The sequence below is a fragment of the Cladophialophora carrionii genome, assembly GCF_000365165.1.
Source record: "Cladophialophora carrionii CBS 160.54 unplaced genomic scaffold supercont1.3, whole genome shotgun sequence".
Lineage (NCBI taxonomy): Eukaryota > Fungi > Ascomycota > Eurotiomycetes > Chaetothyriales > Herpotrichiellaceae > Cladophialophora > Cladophialophora carrionii.
The window spans coordinates 2,999,753-3,018,740 of record NW_008481828.1 but is presented as its reverse complement, the minus strand read 5'-3'; the positions used below and the strand labels follow the sequence as shown (position 1 = coordinate 3,018,740).

At 54.8% G+C, this 18,988-nt stretch overlaps 8 protein-coding genes across 8 annotated transcripts; 3 read left to right on the top strand and 5 right to left on the bottom strand.

Annotated features, from left to right (window-relative positions):
- Positions 1-210: 210 nt before the first annotated feature.
- Positions 211-2,194, bottom strand: G647_04502 (uncharacterized protein; the record flags this gene model as incomplete). Its single annotated transcript, XM_008728844.1, has 3 exons — positions 211-387; positions 472-1,577; positions 1,627-2,194. The coding sequence occupies 3 exons, from the start codon at positions 2,192-2,194 to the stop codon at positions 211-213; spliced, it is 1,851 nt and encodes a 616-aa protein (XP_008727066.1).
- Positions 2,195-3,447: 1,253 nt separating this feature from the next.
- Positions 3,448-3,672, top strand: G647_04501 (uncharacterized protein; the record flags this gene model as incomplete). Its single annotated transcript, XM_008728843.1, has 2 exons — positions 3,448-3,525; positions 3,601-3,672. Coding segments are annotated over 2 exons (150 nt in total), but the record flags the coding sequence as incomplete, so codon positions are not given.
- A 186-nt stretch (positions 3,673-3,858) lies between these two features.
- On the bottom strand, positions 3,859-5,070 carry G647_04500 (uncharacterized protein; the record flags this gene model as incomplete). The annotated part of the gene is made up of 2 exons (XM_008728842.1): positions 3,859-4,782; positions 4,837-5,070. The coding sequence occupies 2 exons, from the start codon at positions 5,068-5,070 to the stop codon at positions 3,859-3,861; spliced, it is 1,158 nt and encodes a 385-aa protein (XP_008727064.1).
- A 576-nt stretch (positions 5,071-5,646) lies between these two features.
- Positions 5,647-6,060, top strand: G647_04499 (uncharacterized protein; the record flags this gene model as incomplete). Its single annotated transcript, XM_008728841.1, has 1 exon — positions 5,647-6,060. One exon carries the CDS (start codon positions 5,647-5,649, stop codon positions 6,058-6,060), a length of 414 nt encoding a protein of 137 aa, XP_008727063.1.
- Positions 6,061-6,951: 891 nt separating this feature from the next.
- On the top strand, positions 6,952-8,088 carry G647_04498 (uncharacterized protein; the record flags this gene model as incomplete). The annotated part of the gene is made up of 1 exon (XM_008728840.1): positions 6,952-8,088. The coding sequence occupies one exon, from the start codon at positions 6,952-6,954 to the stop codon at positions 8,086-8,088; it is 1,137 nt and encodes a 378-aa protein (XP_008727062.1).
- A 1,420-nt stretch (positions 8,089-9,508) lies between these two features.
- G647_04497 (uncharacterized protein) lies at positions 9,509-11,215 on the bottom strand (the record flags this gene model as incomplete). Its single annotated transcript, XM_008728839.1, has 1 exon — positions 9,509-11,215. One exon carries the CDS (start codon positions 11,213-11,215, stop codon positions 9,509-9,511), a length of 1,707 nt encoding a protein of 568 aa, XP_008727061.1.
- Positions 11,216-14,088: 2,873 nt separating this feature from the next.
- G647_04496 (uncharacterized protein) lies at positions 14,089-14,958 on the bottom strand (the record flags this gene model as incomplete). The annotated part of the gene is made up of 1 exon (XM_008728838.1): positions 14,089-14,958. One exon carries the CDS (start codon positions 14,956-14,958, stop codon positions 14,089-14,091), a length of 870 nt encoding a protein of 289 aa, XP_008727060.1.
- A 1,685-nt stretch (positions 14,959-16,643) lies between these two features.
- On the bottom strand, positions 16,644-18,970 carry G647_04495 (uncharacterized protein; the record flags this gene model as incomplete). The annotated part of the gene is made up of 4 exons (XM_008728837.1): positions 16,644-17,790; positions 17,840-18,611; positions 18,676-18,824; positions 18,873-18,970. The coding sequence occupies 4 exons, from the start codon at positions 18,968-18,970 to the stop codon at positions 16,644-16,646; spliced, it is 2,166 nt and encodes a 721-aa protein (XP_008727059.1).
- Positions 18,971-18,988: the final 18 nt, after the last annotated feature.

The following is an 18,988-nucleotide window of genomic DNA, read 5'->3' as shown; positions in this document are numbered from 1 at the left end:
ATTATGGGTTAGTTGGAACTTTGTTTTCGTGGCGCTCCCACTGCTGCAGGTCCGAGAGCGATGTGCCGTATCGATATTATTGTAAGTGAATAAGACTGCCTAAGTGGCGAAGTACAGTACGCCTATGTACTTCGTACTCTCCCTCCTGGCGACAGTGAATGCAACGTGCATCTCAATCTCAACTCATATTACGATCGATCTCAATCAACCTCAACGCGGGATTGTTCCTAACCCCTTGTTGTTCCTCTTCTTTTGCTCCCAATACTCCGGATTGAGTCCCTGCTCGAGGGCCGTGATCTGCAAAGCAAGGACCGGCGAGTACTGTCGGCACCAGACGAAGCTGCCTGTCATGTACCACAAGCCCGGCCATCCAGTCGGTCGCCACCACTGTAGTCTCGGTCAGAAAGTGCGCACTCGTCGGAGTACAAACAGACGCATAGGGAGAAGAAGTGAAATGTGCCCGCAACTTACGCCGATCCTCTCCTGCTCGCTGTCCATGTATCCGAGATCGCCAACCACGTCAGCGACCTTGTCACCCATAAGTTCTTTGACGGTCAGGACATTCCGGTGGTATCCCGTCGCCAGGACCACGATATCGGCGTCCACCTGCTTTCCGTCACCCAGCACGACACCGTCGGGCACGAACTCCTTGACTCCCTCCTCGCAGTGATGGATCTTGATGCGGCCGTCCACGATCATGGGACTCGCGCCTTGGTCGACGTAGAAGTGTCCCGTTCTGACTATCAAGTGATCAATGAACCCATACCCCGCCTTCTTGCTTTTCTTGATTTGCATGCCCATCCTCTCCAGACCCTCGAGGAGGTCCTTGTCGTGCTCCTCCATCATGGCCGTCTGGCCAATATTGAGCGTTCGGACCACGGCAGTGGGGAACGAGTTGGCAATGATATCAGCCTCTTCAGTGCTGACGCCCGGCTGCGTCCAGAGTGAGAAATATGCGTCCTCGGCCGCTTTGGCGGAAAGCGAGAAGATAGCATGGCGCTGGACGATGGACACGGCTTGGGCCCCACTGTTGACAAAGTCTTGCGCAATGTCGTGGGCCGAGGTGCCGCTGCCGACGATGACGATGCGTTTTTGAGACAGGGAAGGGCCGACGTGACGTGCCCCTTTGTGGTGCATGGAGTGGTAGACTTCGCCTCCGAACGTCTCTTTGCCGGGAATTTCGGGTATGATCGGTGTGTTGGCGAACACACCAGTGGCGAGAACCAGGTGACGGGGCCGGAAAGTGTGCTTCCCGTCCGCGTTTTCCACCTCTACGGTATATACACGCGAGGTTTCATCATAGTCGATGCTCTGGACGGTCGTACTGAGAATGTAGTCGAGGCCCATGATTTGGCCGTAGTGCTCCATCCAGTCGGCGATCTTGTCTCGCTCAAGCCAGCGGGGCCAGGTTGTTGGGAACTTCAGAAACGGGTAATGGTCGGTGTAGATGGGGGTGTGGGTACGGACCGTCTCATAGCGAGACCGCCAGAAGTCGCCTAGGCGAGGGAGTCTGTCGACGAGAAGAGCCTTGACGCCCATGTGTTTAAGTTGTGCAGCGAGAGTCAGGCCCGCTTGACCTAATACACAGTTCTGAGCGTATGCAGTTGAATGGCTATCAAGACATACCTGCGCCAATGATCAAAACTTGAGGTTCCTCCTTCCCTCCATTGACACCATTCGAGAGTCGGGTCTGCGTGTAATCTTGCCTCAGCCTCTGTCTATCGATCTCATCCTGGCTGTTGAGTCTCTCCAGTTGTGTGAACACGGTCCAGGCTTTCCATTGGGTCTTGCTGACGTTGATCAGCCGAACAAGGCCTTGACCGGAACCGTCTCTTGTCTTGAACGTGAAGCCGCCTTGAACCCAGATCATGCCATGCATATCGACCAGAGCCGGCTGCAGACCACCAGCCTTGGTGACTTCCAGATTGCCAAAGCCTGTGGTCGAGGTATTGAGGTATTCTCCAATAGAACCAAGGCCGTGCTTTGTCGCAATATCCCATGACAGGCCGACAAAGTCACGCCACCAGGAGTCCTCAATAAACAGATCTGGAAGATCAGTGGACAGGCCATTCTGGGGTCGCTTGTCTAGGGCCGCAAGCCAGTTGGAGACGATGTCGCCTGGGTTGATATCATGGCGGTTGACATCCTCTTGGAGTGTAAGAGGAGGAATCGAAGCAAGCGGATGCCCATCCATAGTTTCCGAGGGATGCCTGAACTGAGGAATAACGTCCTGCGACTGAAGGTACCATCGTAAGCCGTTGCATGTACTTATATGCCGTGGTCGAAGTAGGCGCGCCGTCCTAGGCAGGTAAAGGGCCTTGCATGTCAGCCAACACACACCTTCCTGTGCGAATACGGCTGGTTAGGCTCAACATGTATATTGATGCGATCAACTCCATAAGGCATGCCAGATGGTAGGCCCGTAGAGACGTCTAAGTTGCCCTAAACTACACAGGACCCGGAGTTGATATGCAGCTCTATGCCCATTTGCGGTAGTACTGCGAGCAACTGGGGCCCACATGTTGCCTGTTCTGGAACACGATTCGAAGCTCAGGCTGATCACATATAGCAAAAGCCAATGAGTGACGATGCTGTATGTCAATATTGCATGGAAGCACTAAGGCGATGGACAGGTAGGGCGAGTCAATGACAGGGCGTGCGAGAAGTTGGTGAGGCTGAGCCATCCTTGGATTTTCGCAAGTGAGCTCGACCAATGGCAGTTTTCTGGCCTAGAAAGTAAGCAAGGGAAGTAAACAAAGAGGGCCATCCACTCGAGAAGCTAATGCTGCGCTGGCTTCCGCGAGGACAGTAGCGAAGAGGTATCCGTCATGTAGACCTGCCGGGACGTGTTGAGCCGCATCGCGAAGGGTTTCTTGGAGCCACAACTGCCTGCTTCTCGTTCGCAAATAGCTTCCACACAGTCGTTCAGCATGAGCCAGCGCCGAAGTTCGGTGGTGCTCGTAATGGATTTGTGACCGGCCTTCCATCTCAGGACAGGGCGCCTGATGGTGAGGCTGATGATATAATCACCGCTGGCCTCATGGCAGAGGGTGTGTTCTCCCGGGAATTCGATGAATATACATTTTGAGTCCGTCGTCCTTCCGCGGAGTACTAGCGTTGAGCGAGTCGCTAAAATCTCAGCTTCGTACTCGGTAGCATCTTGGCAGTCCACAATAATACAATGCAACCCAGGTGAAAAGGGTGCAAACTTGTGCTCGAGTCAGAAAATTCTATGATGGATACTTCATCGGGAGCTGAGTTTCTGTAGAGCTCCTCCACTACGGGGAAGTACTTTACCGAGCTGGTAGAATTTTCGGCGGAGCATAAGACATCATCGACCACGCTCCAAATTCGAGCATTGCTTCTGAAGCTCTTTATGCCGTAGTCGCGTTCTATCACCCTTCGAGGAGATACTCCTCCTCCACTACTATCGCCATATTCCAAAAGATGGCTCTTCCCAACCTCCGCCGCCTCTTTGTCGAGGCGCGAACAGAAGCTGAAGAGAACGAATACTCTCGAAACGCCGTAAGACTCCCTTCTCTCGATCCCTGATGGTCTTCCGACATCAAGTTCAGGTCAACTGATGCCTTATATCCGCAGTTCTACAATCTAGTTCTGTTCATTTCATCCGTCGCTGTCTTCAGCCTCGTTGCGCAACGCATGAGCGGGAACAAAGCTATCAAGTGAAGCACAGCTTCTTGTTGCCATGGCGATATCGTACAATGTCAATGCTGATGGCACTCATACACGCCACTCGAACAAGTTCATGTCTACACAACACCGAAAATTACCACGTCCCGAGGTTCAAGAGACACCGTCCAACTCAAATCAATCGGCCCTCCTGGCCATCCACCACGATCAGTCGGTCTCTTCGCCATCACTGCTTAGAAAGTCGTAGTTCCGCGCGCCTCGGACCAACCTCCTCGCACCGGGTTGTGGCCTGGAGTCGACGTCTTTCTCACCTCGACCACCATCCTCGTCCTCTACAGCTCCCCATCGTTCTGCACCCTCTTGCACCGCTTCGATATCGGCTGCCAGTTCTCTCGCCTCCTTGATCTGGTTGGCCTTTTCAAGGGAATATCGACCAGTCATGCCAACGTCGGCGAGCATACTTTTCAGGTGCTTGATCTTGGCTTTGGGAGTTTCGTAGGGTTTGAGCTCTTTGCCCCAGAGCTTCCGGATGCCGCATTTCACCAGCCAGCCTTGGAGGCGCTTGATCTCGGCTTGGTCGGGATCTTCTGCCTCAGGTTTAGCCTTTGTGGAGGATTTGGTCGTGGTCTTGTTGGGTTTCGAGCCGGATGAGTCTTTCTGTTTGCGCTTCTTGGGCGGAGGTTTCTCGTCTATGAGCACTGACAGCTCGCTGTCCGAGGCGTCGGCATCAGCCGGTTTGCCAGCCGGTCTGGTCTCTACTGCAGCTTCAGGTGAATCCGCTTTGGTAGCACCATTTTCGTCCTCCTCCTTGTCGTCTTCCTCGTCCTCGGATATTGCAGCCTTGATATTCCTGCCCTTCACAGGCTTCGACTTAGTCGCGCGAGCCTTCGCTGGAGCGTTTCGTTGCTTCTTCTTGGGCTGCTCGTCTTCTCCCTCCTCAAATTCTGAAGCAAGGCCGCTTGGAGGTGACGACAAATCTTCAGAGCCATCCGGGTCAACGGCTTGCTTCGTGATCTTCTGCCTCTTCTTCGGCGCAGGTTCTCTCTCGGCAGATTTGCGCTTTGCCGGTTTATTTCTTGATTCTGCAGCCTTGGGCTTCGGAGGAGGGCTGTGAGACTCTGGTCCGGCTTCCTAATCTCGGTCAACCGCGTGCACATGCTCGTGTGTCAACGGTGCACTAGGTACCATCTGCTCCTCAATGACCTGTTTGCTCAGTTGATTCCACTTCTCGTGGCTCTTGAAGAAACCGGGCGTCAACCCTAACTCCCCTTCCGCGGCTGTGCGTATATACTTGTAAGAGAAGTCAACTTCATCTTTCTGCGCCTTGATGACTGCGCGCCGTAGAGAGTTCTCGAGTTCATGATGGGGCGGTGTGGGAGTTTTGGACACTTCCGACAATTCAGTCTCAGACGAAGACATGCCGAGTCCAGACCGTGAGGAACGGCAGCTGGCACAAGAAACGAGAGACGCGTGAATGGGTGTCGCACCGGCGCAGTCGATCAATGATTCGGTTCGGTGTTGTGACTGTCGAGGTTCCCCGCATAAACAGAGCAGACACGTGAAGGCGCTAATGGCGCTCAGTACGTAAGCGGAAACTTACGCGACTGGTGCAATGGTGCCTTGCATGACGCGTCACGTGCTGATGCGTCGGATATTTCGGCATTCACAAGGCTGCGCCTTTAATTTGCAAGGAGGACTCCCCAGTACGTAATCTCCTTCACTATTGTCAAAGACGCCGTGGTCGCAGAGGGAAGGTGCGTGAGAGATTGGAGTCTCCGAAGCAGATGTCGTTTCCATTCCCATCTGGTAAGGCATCTGGCTCCCAGGAGTCCCGTTCAAGCAACGAAGACACTCCGCAGCAGAAAGTCGCCCCGGGAGTTGTTCTGGACAAGGACGGGAAGCCGTAAGTCGATGCCCCGGCACGGTCGAGAAACGGCGCACTTATACAAGTCCAGATGTCGCACGTGTACCTCGTCCGCCGCATGGCTTGCCATGATGAAGTCCAGTGGCAAGAAGCCCAAGGCCGCCGCCGCCGCCGCCGCCGCGCTGGTTGCTCCGCGATCAGACTGTCCTCCCGACGTCGAAGAACTCGGCCGCTCCACCTGGACGCTCCTGCACAGCATGGCTGCCACGTACCCTGAAGTCGCACCGCCCGAGACACAATCCATCATGAAACAGTTCATCTCCGCGTTCTCCAGGCTCTACCCGTGTTATGTCTGCGCGGAGGATTTTCAAGACTGGTTGATCCAGCCTGGGAACGAGCCCAAGGTCAAAGGCCAGGATGAACTGGGCATGTGGGCATGTCGAGCGCACAATGCAGTCAATGTCAAGCTGGGAAAGCCCGAGTTTGATTGCAGTCTCTGGAAGGAGAGATGGAAAGATGGCTGGAAGGACGGGCGATGTGATTGACGAGTGTACGAACAGGAGAAGGGACGGCAATATTGCAGACCCGACAACCTCTGCATGTACCATACTACAGATAGATCTTGAGCATTAGCGACGGCGCAACTCCTCTCATTGTGATCAGCTAGATGGATCTGTGTCCGCTGGAGGACATCTCACAAGCCAGCTTCAGCGGACGTCCGAGCCAACTTCAGAGGTCCAAGGTCAGTGCCTCTGAAGCATCCCCATGTACTCCGTACTCGGGATGCAGTGCACGAGTAGTCTCCAAGCTGCGTACATCAGCCAAGAGATTTACCTTTGTACTCCGTACACAACTCCTACATACCTACTCCCTATCCACGACCAGCAATTTCTCGAGCTCGCATCCTGGCCCCAAGCAGCAGCAGCAGCAGCAGCAGTAATTAGCTACGAGAGACAACGGCCAGGGTGCGACATTGGCACGGGGCTGAAATACAGACGACGCATGCTTGTCGTATCCACAGCTGAGACAAACAGCAACACTGTTACTTTGTCCCATTCGTCAGCAAGCAAGTGATCATCCCTTTTATGTTACAGCACACAACGAAGGAACAGGTTCCCATTCACATTCCTCGTTCCCATTCTTACCGTTACTTGTTTGGCAGTCTTCCTCGCATTTTGATCGTCAGTGACATCCATCTGTTTGCATACGATAATTCTCACTTTCTCAGAAGTTATATCTCGGGACTCTGCGACCGCGGTGCGGACTTCGGACTCCGCCCGTTTTGAGTCGCATTCTTCAGCCTGGCACGCCTCGGAGGTGTACTCGTACACCCACACTGCCTGAAAGCATGAAACCCCGGTAATGGTAATGATACTGATCCTGGAAATGAGTTCGATTTGATATCTATACTATCCCGACCTATATCATTTTCGACCATGTTATTACTCCGACGGACGTCCGTACTGTCTCTGGCCCTCGGAGCCCTGACATTGATATATCTACTCTCACACTTCCTCCCTTTCTCTCCCGAGAGACCATACCTGTACGGCGAGAATGACGCCTCATCACTCTATGATCCTCGGTTCTTCACGCCCGGCACGGCCAAGCCAGCCGGGGCGAACTACACGCGCGTGCTGGTAATGGGCCGGCTCTCCAAGGAGGACGTCTCCTGGCTGGACGTCGACCTGCCCGACCTGCCCAAGAAGATCTACACGGTCGACGGGCCCGACCGGTCCGGCCTGCCCGCCAACAAGGGCCACGAGGCCATGGTCTACCTGACGTACATCATCGACCACTACGACTCACTGCCGGACGTGGTGCTCTTCTTCCACCCGCACAAAATCACCTGGCACAACAACGTGCTGCTGGACGTCTCGTCGGCCACGACCATCAAGCTCCTCTCGGACGCCCACGTCGTGCGACAGGGCTACTTCAACACGCGCTGCCACCTGGACCCCGGATGCCCGGACTGGCTGCACGTGGACCAATCGCGGTGGAAGTACGACCTCCACCACAAACCCGAGGAACCGGCGCTCACGTCACAACTGTTCCACGACCTGTTTGGCGAGGACGTCCCTATCCCGGACAGTCTCTCGCAACCCTGCTGTGCTCAGTTCGCCGTCAGTGGGCGGCGCATCCGCCAGCGCGCCCGTGCAGACTACGTCCACTACCGCGACTGGCTGCTGCACACGCCCCTGGACGACAAGACCTCCGGCCGCGTCATGGAGTACTCGTGGCAGTACATCTTTTCGGGCCGGTTCACGTTCTGCCCCTCGCAGCATAAATGCTACTGCGACGGGTACGGCATCTGCTTCGAGGGCGGGGACGAAGGGCTGAAGGCGTGGTTGAACCTGCTGAGGCAGAAGGAGCTCCTGGACCAGAAACTGGTCAAGTTGTGGGACAAGGGCGAGGCTTCGTGGGGCAGCGAGCAGTATAAGAAACTGAGACACCAGAGTGCGGAGATGGGGAAGCAGTTGGACGATTTGCGAGAGTTGGCCGTACGGAGGGGCTATGATCCGCAGACCAGGGCGAGGGACTGCGGGAGGGAGTGGCATGTGGGAGATGGCTTCTAACGTGCCGTCTGAAGCAGTAATTAAGAGCTCGGGGATCTTTTTGGGAAACACGACCTCCCGTGACTCTAGGGACCCGAGAGGACCGTCAGCCACGATGTTGACCTTGACGGTCAGCTTGCACAACGGACATGCACAAAAGCAAGCACGGCTGGCCGGGAAGTGCCTGAGTGTCGACCTCTCAAGGATACGCGCCTTTACCTTGGGCAAGCATTACCAGCAAAGTCGCCGGCACCGGCCCAGAATCACCACTCGCTGGCTCCACTACACCTCGCAAGGTATATCTTGGTTGCATCCTCACCAAGCACACACAGCGGCACAAATCCCCCATCTGGGCTGGCGGTCAGCACGGACAGAGCGCTGCGGTCTTCTTCCATCCCCGTCGTCGCGAGGACTCAAATCACACACTCACACTCACCCACTCGCAGTTCGAAAGGTCATTGCATGCACCATCACGGCACATTGCATCACGGTCGACGGGTCGTTGGAATCTTCCATCACACCACATCACCACATTTTATCACAACAATCGCACGCTATCGTCCCGGCGGCGAAGATGACTATTCTCGCGCGCGGCAAGTCCATCAACAATAAATCGATTGATCAAACGCAACAAAGGGCATCAAGCATGGCAATGCGGGGATCTACTCTAGTCTGCGCGAAGCAATTGGACGGCAAGTCAGCCATGCATTTAGTGAAGCGAATAACGCGGCAATGGTAACGGCAACGGCAAAGGCAACGGATCTTGGATACAAGGGATAGATAGAATGGGTACATAGGGCTCCTCACACTGTGGAGGGCAAGGATGGTCTAGGAAAAGCCACCACTACTACGGAGTACATCATTGCAGTCTGACATACACGGCGGATTGATGGGAACAAAAAGTCGACAACTTGAAAAGTACCATGTACACACGGAAAGATTAAAGCAATACAACGGAAAACACTGCTCCTCTTTCATTATCGTATTCACTCTAGTAAGTACATGCTGATCAGCTCGTCGGTAATGTACATTCCTTGGTAGACAAAAGCCACTTGGTTCTATTCTACCAGCCTGAATGGTGATGCATTTCAAACCCTGCACTTCGCCTGGTTCCGTGGCTCGCATGAGTTGCCTGTATCATGACAGTGATGGTATGTCAACACTTGAAAACGGCTTCTCCTCAAAGGCAAACTGAAGTTGCCAACACACGGTCATAGTACACCTGCGTTGAACTCCATGCATGATTGTGCAGCCCCGTGAACGCCTTGCTGCCCAATCATTATTGTGGGTTGATCGATGCGCACATCCATGTCCGTATGATGCGCCATGATAAGCCCAGTACACTCATTGCTACACGTAGTTGACGATCATGGCTCCGCTCAACCCATGTCTCGAAAACTACCATCCATCAATAGTCCATAAGACTCACGTCGAACCGCTGCTAGTAGTTCATGACCATTTCTGCAGTCCCGGTTTTGGAGTCATTAGCGCCATCGAAATTGCCTGGAGGATAGTCATCGAGGCTTTTGTATGCTGGAGGTCCGCGGTTGCCACCTCCGCCGGCAGCACCACCGCCACCCCTACCGCCTCTGTTAGACCCCCCTGCACCTGAAGCTGGACCCCGTTGTCTGGCGTTGGCATTCGCACCTTGGTTGTTGGCTCGATTTCCGGCAATGTTAGGGTTGTTGCGATTGTTGAAGTTCGCCTTGCTTTGTGCATTGCGCTGTGCAAATCTGCCTCCTCTTTGAACATGTTCATCTCGATCGCTTCCGCCCGCGGCCCCCCTGGCATAGGACTCCTTATTCTTAAAGTTGGAGTCATCAAATTTCCGCTTATGACTGGTGTTGCCGTCGTTCGCCCGGAAGGGTTTACGGCCGCCACGGTGGTGTTGCTGGTAGGAGTGATCGTCTTCGATCTTCAACATGACCTTGTCAGCCACTGTGGTGACGAACATGAATGCCTTGTCAGGAGGAACATCTTGCCATTGCGTTATCTTGTTTGCGTCGATCTGTCTGGCGCCTTTTCGGATCGCAAGTACAACGACTGGGGTGGGATCTTGTGTGTAAATCTTCGTCTCGTTAACAGGTGCCACTCGAGCAGCCCAGATGCTGTCCCCATGTTTGGCAATGCCGGTGACTTGCCAGGTGACCTTGTGGCCACGCCCACCCACTTTCTTCAGGATGTCATTCCGAGGGTAGAAGGGGCAGATGAGAATGCTGGAGGCGAGGAGCCGGACTTCGCCGTTGTCAATGAGATCGGGTCGAATTTGAAACAGAGTGAGGAGGCGGGCAGAATCGGTTTGATTGATCATGTAGCCGAAATAGCTAAAGTGCTCGTCAATCTTCAAGTGCTTGCGCAGGGTCTTGGTCATGGTAGGGGCTCCCGAGGAGATTGCTTCGTTGTGTCGAGCGATCGCCCGTTGGACCACTTCAATCTCCGTATCTGGGTTGAGAAGAGACTTCAACTCGCAGACATGGATGACTTCGGCATTGATGGGTTTCCGAGGAGGCGGTGGCTCGTCGACTCTGTGAGAGAGAAAAGACTTGTTCAGACGTTCGAAAAATTCCTTGAACGCTTTGACATGTTTGGGCCTATCCTCGTAGATTCTGATCTCGTCGGCGGACTGATAGGTGAAGACCAGTTCCTTCAGAAACTCTTGTTTGAAGCTCATGGTGCTGTCAAACCGCTGCCCTGAAGGGCCGACTTCGGGTTTGAGGGCGACCAAGTCAAAGTCGAGTTTGCGCGAGTTGCATATTCTGTTCACGAGGTCTGCGAAATTGGTCTCGCCTCGCCCCGTGAGTAGAACGGTAATGGTATCTTTGGAGGCAATGCTCAGCTCAACGAGTTCGCGCACCGTCTCATTCCAATGACCTTCCCATGCCCGCAGTTCTTCCTTTTCAAGTCCCTCGCCTGTTGCAGCGAGAATGCTATTATCATGCCACCATCCCCCGAAGGCGAGTGTCTCATATGTCTGCAGGAGGCCGATCGTCTGGTAATGCCATACTAGCGGATTGGGCAGAGGGCTGCAGAAGAGCGTGTTGTCAAAATCGTACACGTGGATGTTTTTGATCGTCGAGGTGTCACTGGGTAAATTCTTGCTCTTGCAAGACCAGCGCTTGAGCGCATTCACGGAATACGTCGACTTCATCGTGGTGGCGGAAAGAGTGCGGATGGAGGTGCTAGAAAAACAGCCTCGGAATACGCGAGATCCCAGGGCAAGTCGTCGTCATTGAAGTTGGAGAGGCCGTAGGGAATAAACGAAGAGTCGACCTGCCGGCAGGCACATTTGTAGCTGAGAGGGCAGGTTCGAGAAGGTCCTCCACCGGGGCTTTCTTCCTCGACGGCGGGCCGTCTGAAAATTCAAAGGCTTCCAGGTCAAGTTTGCTGCAGTTACCTTCTGTGAGAGTTAAACCTGGGGAGTAAGTACATAATTAGCCTGTTGGTCAAAGGAGGCACTCGAAGCACTTGGTGTCTGCAGTGAATATGGGAGGCAAGATCCAGGGCCCGGCTAACTTGCCGTGATTGTGTGGGGTATTACAGTCACGTGATAGCATTGAAAGCTACGCGCTACGGATCTTGCTCACTCCGTCCTCTCCCTTTTCTTTCCTGCCTGTGGCTCGAACCACCACAGGAGCTCTCGCTTTGATAGGAGAGCTCCTGCTTACATTTTGATGATCTGGAGGCTGTAGGCTGTCTCATTTCCTCATGATCCTGGCGGCCTAGATCAATCTGCGCAACGGCCGGACCGCTCGAGGCTTTAATCCTGGTCAACAACAAAATGAATGAATTCACATGAGGAATTAGTCAATTCAGGCGCCTCGTTCTGCACTCCCAGAAGTGAGGATTCTCAAGCTCGAGGAGTGACACCCACGGGCCTTTGCTTATCTCCGGGAGATTCCAGATCTACTGGATCCTCACCATATGTTCACCCATTCGCGGTCGCACAGTGACCGTTACGCCTTTTGAATAAAGGAGTACGAGGAACCCTCCGGTAGGGACGGCGTATCGGCTCGGGAAGCAGGATACAAAGGCCCGGATATATGGCAAATGCATTGATCTGTGGTCTAACTGGCGTAGTTTCTCTCAGCTGAACCGCGCCTCCACGGCAGGGACAACACCAGAAGAATCACTCATTGGGTATTTCGAGGATTGGGTTTTCATTTGTGTACTTGTGATTAAGTTTGACTGAGTGAACTCCCAAGAGGTGACTTTTTCCTCACCTGCAAGGCTTTTCACCTTCCGGGGCTGATGCGGAAGACTGCTGTGTGGTCCAGCAAGGCAGTGAAGGAATGCGCGAGAACGGTACACTGCTGCTGCTCTCTTTATCATTGGGAACATGTTCGACTATCGCGATCTGAGGTGAGGACATCTCGCCACACAGAGTCCCATGCGTACCTATCGAAAGCTGGCTCCCTGGTCTCATCCCAACCTACCACTCGTTTTCTCACCACATCATCTGCCCTCCACCCCCATCCACCCTCAAGTGCTTCCCCTGCTCGAGCTTCGTGAAGTCGACTGCTGACTGAATCAATTGTGTCCGGTAAGTGAAGATTATTGCACATCTTTCTTCGATATGAAACAAGTCTGCCCATCCAAAGAATGTGCTCTAATGTCAGAGACAGAGACTTCCAACACATCGACCACGTCAGCTGCAAGTCCTCGATGCTCCTCTGAAGATGGACAACCGCGCGACAATAAAAGACACCACCGGTCCCAAGCCGTCGTCCGTCAAAGGCCTGCAGCAGATCAGCGCCGCAAAGACACTTGACGAACTCGAAAAAGACCCAAATGGTGGCCAGATTCTCCTCGATTTCAGTGAAGAATAGCGACAAGTCTTCCTTCCTTACCTATGGCGCGAGCTCCTCCGCACACGGACAATAGAACGGGAAGATAAGATAGCGCAGCAACGGCTCCCTGTTGCCGATCGCTATTGTTTTCCCTGGCCATCCAGAGGATGTCAAGATCAGAGGCAAAGAGGAAGCATACGGCGGCGCTGCAGATGATGGCAACCAAGACCTCGACACGGTTACGACAGGTAGCACCCAGGACGAGCAGCGCAATCTCGATGCCGGGCGTAGCAACGACAGCGGCGATGAGGTTACCGATCCTTATGTCCGTCAAGAATCTTTTCGTTCGGAATGGCATTTCGTGGATCTTCATGCCTATCGACAACATCCACCACTATGTATTCCCAGACGTGGTGGATACCTTCTCGAGTGGCACGACTTTGATATTGTGGCCGGCTCCGTGCCAGGAGCACCTATCGACGTGCGCCAGAACCAGCCTTACGAGGAGCTCGTCAACCTTAGATTCATCGCGATTGCGGACCTTATCTCTTCGCAACTTCTTCTCCACCGGATCACCGCCGTCTTCGGGATGCCTCAGACGCGAGGAGTGCGGGACCCTTGGGGGAATTTGCTGGAGAATCGGACTGGGGCCCCAGGACGGTTACGATTCGAGGCTGACGCTTGAAGATTACAGAGGCGAAATAGGTGTCCGTGTTGTTGGACACAAAGAGGACAGTCCGCGCGCGCTGGAACTATGGAATTGGCTGGTCAGTGATGAAGTGCCGTGTTGCTACCGCCCGGCGAGACCCCTAGGAGGAGGTCAGACAGATGAAGACAAGAACTATCCCCTAATTCCATGGTGATTGTCCAAGTTCCATTTGGCGCATTGCGCCGATCTGGAGCCGTGTACGAGATGGACCCGAAGCCAGTTCACGAATTGGCTCTCCGGCCGGTCCACGAGATGGATCTCGAGTCGTATCACAAGCCGCATCTTGACCCTCTGTCAATGGTCCTCAGGCTTACTGTGTACATACCTCGTCAGATGCCCAACATAGACGGCTATGCACTGTCCGTAGCTCCGTCGAGAAGAAAGTGCAGCGAAAGAGTCTTTCTCGCCTGAATGTCCCAAAAATCGACATGTACCTACCTATCTACAGTAGGACAACCAGTATTTTAATTCCCGAACAGCCCGAATAATGAATGCTTCTTCAAAGCTCGAATACTGAATGGACGATCACAACTTCGCCCTATCACCTCCTCCTGCTCCTCCTCCCTCTCGCCTGACCTCGTCCAAAAAGGGCATCACAGCCTCCATAAACCCATCGGGATTATCAATATTAACCGCATGCCCGGCCTTCGGGACGACGACCTTTCTCGCCCCCGGAATCTTCCTGGCCATATACTCGCTCGCCGCCAAGAACGGCGTATCCTCCGCTCCGACGACAACCAAGCTCGGCACCTTCACGTCGCCCAACGACGCAATCACCCGCGCGTCGCGCTGGGCGAGCATGCCCCTCGCGGCGCGCGCCAGGCCCGTCGCATCCCTATGCAGATGCGCGACGCCCGCGCGCTCGGCACTCATGCCGCCGAGGACGGACAATCCACGCACCTCGAACGACCGGGCGGTCTGCTCGGCCGTGTCGTTCCACTTGCGCCGGGCGTCGTCGTTGCGGAACCCGGGCCCCGTGTCGATGATGAGTAAGGCGGCCACGCGCGCCGGGTACGTCCGGTAGAACGCGAGGCTCATGTAGCCGCCGAGGGAGAGGCCGCCCACGATAGCTGGGGCGTGGGTGTGGGAGCTGGAGGGCGACCCTCCGCCTGCCGCGGCGTCCAAGATCGCGGCCATGTCTTCTACGGTGTGGGACTCGGAATACGCGGCCGGGTCGGCGGGGTAGTCGGAGTGGCCGTGCCCGCGCATGTCCCATGTTACGAGCGTGAAATGGCGGGACAGGGCGGGGATCTGGGCCGCCCACATGGCCGAGGTGGACGAGAAGCCGTGGGTGAGGAGGAGGAGGGGGGCCGCATTGCTGTCCCTGTCGCTGTCGTTGCCTCTATCGTGAACTTGGTAGTATATTTTCACGCCGTTTCGATCGAGGTAGGGCATTGTGGTGGAGGTTGCCGAGGTGAAAGACAAAAGGTGAGCGGTGAGAAGTTAGAGGCGAGAAGCAAGATATCGCTATCGCACAGCACAACTGTATGGTAGCTGTATGTGATGCCGAGTGCTCTGAGGTGAGTGAATTGGTGTTTAGGCCTTGCACACCCCCTCGTCTTCACTCACGCGTGTTTCAGTCAACTCTGACACGAGATAGAGAGAGCCGTGTCTAGGCCCCGCTGCCTTTGCATGAATCGGCCTGATCGGGAATGAAGGTTATATGTCTTCCAGAGCGAGCACGGGACTATAACAGTAAAGATATAATTCCAGACACAACACACACAACCCCCCCCCCCCCCCAATTGCGGAGTCCTGACATGGAGTCCAGTCCGGGGCATCAGTCGAGCCGAGGCTGCACAAGCGGCCGCAAAACGCGGGGGGGATTGACCGGAGATGGAGATGGACCGGAGTGCATGTCCACGCGAGCCACGATACAGGATGCGGACTCGGCCTGTCGTCGCCCTGTCGCTTTGTCGCCTTGTCTCCAAGGGATATGCGCGCGTGGCAGGGTAGACCAAGTACATAGATACTCGAGAGTGCTCACTCATACTGTGCTCATACTCACACTGTACGTCTTCCTCCATACACGAGGCTCGGCCTTGCCCTTCACCGCAGACCTGCCCATCACCCTGGGATATCTGCAGATGCTTCTCAAGCGAGAACGTACTCCGTAATCATGGTTAGATCCTACATTTCTCTCGCCCCCGCTCCGACACCGAATCAACTTTTGTAGATGCTTCACTTCTCTTACTCCTGCTCCGACACCGAGTCCATTTGGATCTCTCTGCTGGAGTATCGGTCAACATAGCCATAGCGCACCTTCAGTCAACTCTCAGCAATCGAGGTGCACGGGCGGAAAATCCACGCCATGCCATGATACTCAAGACCTTGATGGTCAATCAAAGGCAGCAATTGCTGGGGAAGGAGAACAAAATTCAATGTCGTCAGGACTGTAAATCCATGGTTGTATTGCCACCGGAATGGGCGCCGAGGGTGCTATGGACTCATTTTGGATCTGGCGGACGTTGCGTAGGTTACATTGCGAGTCCAGCTTTGTGCATATCTCTCCGACGTTGCTGTCAATTCCAAGCGCTCTCGCGGACATGCCGGCTGGCGCATCAGGTACAACGATTTCGTCCTGTGCACGGCAAGCGGGAGTGGGAAGTGGGCGAGGAAGAGGAGGATGACCATGGCGATCGCGATGATGGTATGGAAGAGGTGCACGCTTCCTTACATGGTCCACACCGCCCCACAGCCACACTCCCGATGCATAAATGCCAGGGACGAGGACGAGAATGAGGACGGTATGTATGGAGGAAAGTGCCAATGCCGCATCACACCCGAACTAACGGGCGACGTGGCGGGAGCGTGGCTCAAGGGGACCATTAGACGGGGGCCGAGATCTATTCCAGGTCTGATGTGCGTGTCAGCTGGGCTCCGGCGACGCTGCTTGATTCATTCATGCTGGGTATCTAATCGCTGTGCTGGCATTTTTCGTCTGCTTCTTGATGTGATGTTGCGTGAACTGTCCGGGGTTAGATTTTGCTTCACCGGCTGGTGCCTCTCAGGGAGCAGAGCTCAATGATCCTAGGACCAAGTCCACTATCTCCTGGCTTAGGGGTGCCTCATGGCATGACTTATCTTTCCGCGGGAAACGGATATTCTCTACTTCGGCTTCTGGAGACGGCATTCCTCGTAGCTTCTTCATACTCTTCGTTCCAAGTGCGCGGAGGCTGCGCGTCCGTAGGAATGTCCGTCAAATCCAATTCCTCGTACCGCTGCGAGACCTCGGTCAACAGCTGGCGGAAGATTCTCCACGCCCGATACGCCGACAGTGACCCTTCGGTCAGGCACCACAGGTAGCCCATGGCCTTGCGCAAGTACGTGGCCAACTGCGGAATCTCATCGCGGCAGTGCTGCGCATCCAGGGCGAGTTCGAGCATCAACACCGCCGTCGCTTGCGCCACGAAATGCAGAAGACTCCACCACGGAAGAAGTTGATTTGCTTCATGCGCGGTGGGATAGTCCGGCATGAGCGCCAGCATCGACATGGCCGCATGCACGCACGCTCGCGCAGCGCTGCGGTTGAACTCCTGCGAGCGGGTGGATTCGTCCTTGATATTGATTTCGCACAGACAGGGCCGGTTGAGAATCATCTCTACGCTGTGGTAGTACATGCCCAGTTCGATCTTCGTCCTCGGATCCGTATCGACATGCTTATGCCCCTGGATAGCCAGCTCTTCGGGAAGGTTCTCGGCCCACTCTCTCAGCTCGGACTGCAGACTGCTTATCTTGTTTTGTATCTCGGACCACGAATCTCCCGAGGTGCCGCTGTACATCTGCGAGGCCACTCTGTCGCTCAGGCGGCAGAGGTACAGTCGTTGGGGCAAGTACGAAGTGGGCACTTCGCGTCCCACCGAGGCAAAGCTTTTCCAGGGCACCATGCCACCGGTCATTTGGGATATATTGCGGCCGGCGTGCAGGTACTCAAGCCAGATCTTTCTGGACCCATCTGGAGACAAGAAGTCGTCGACTTGTCCCGAGAATTCAAGAATCTCTTGGGGAACCGACCAGAATAAGTCGATCGGTATCGTCACGTCGAGCAGGAAGATGGATTTGGGACGCCCCGTCATCTCGGCGATCAATATCTCCAGGCTATACAGGGAGTACCACGTTCGCGCACGCCGGGCCCTTTCCAATTCACTGACACTTTCGTCTGTCACTCTGAGGTGGAGACCCAAAGCCGTAGCGTGGCGAGTGCCGTGGCCCAAAGTATTCCAGGCCCTATCAATACGGTCAGCAAGGTCAACGTTTCAAGCACCGTGGGACGGACCGTGTGATGGACCCATTGATGAGGAGGTAGAACGACAGCAAGCCGATGCCTTGAACGCGTTCGATATCAGGATGGTCGAACATTACCCTGTGATCGAGACCTAGAGCGCGAGCCCTGGCATAGTAGATGAGATGGTCCTCATTCGAGTTTGGCTCACTCAACTTCGTGATCTGCAACCATTTGGACCCGATTGCCCACACCAGGTTGGCTAACGCCAGCCAACGCCTCGTGGACCATGACAGATGTTGTCCCGTGGCCGAAAACTGATATGCCTGCTGCAGGAACTGCTCTCGGAGGACGAACTGGAACGCGCCTTGCATGGCGTGAAAGAAAGCCTCGGACAGGAGTACCACGCTTTCTTTGGCGGGCCAGTGGTACTGATCCACGTAGTCCTCGTCGACAGCCAGGACGTTGGTGTCATCCATAAAATAGATAAAGTCTGTGGTTGTAGCGATGTTTACATCCATTTCTGCCGCATGGACACGACCAGGATTGTCATCGCGATATCCACGGACGGTCTCGAATGCACGTTGGATCCAAGAAATCTCCGACATCTTCCCGACGAAGCCAGAGGCGCCTCCTCCCCTGTCTAAAGAGACTATGCGTGGGAGCTCCCCTTGTTTCCCGGGAGAGCCTACGCTTGAGCCGGCTTTGTTCTCACCGGACGCCGTGCCGGCTCGCGCAGGACCCCGAGTGGATGACGCGTGTTGAGTAGTAGAAGGTGCCGTACGGGATTGCGACTGACTGCTCGAGTCGGCTTCTGGTTCGTCCTCTTCTTGATCCGAGTACTTCAGCCTTGTTAGAAGACGCGCCTCCTCGGAGAGGATGTGTTGGACGAGGAGATACCTTGGCCAAGATGTCCATAATGTCGGCATTCTCTTCCGGTCGAAAATCCGGCCGCTCTGTTAACCTACGGAGGACCTTCAGCAATTTGCCATTCTCGCCCTCCAACAGGCCGATACGGTCTAGGCTTTCGGCCAGATCCCTGTGGAGTGTCAGCACATGTGTCGAACGACGGCCTCAAGTCATGCACTTCTTGTTGCGCTCCCGTTTCCGGTCGCCGTAAACACAGGCCGCGTTGTCTTTGATGCATTTGGTACAACGATCGCCTCCGGAGCACTTAGTTCGCATTAGCCGGCAGCGATCACA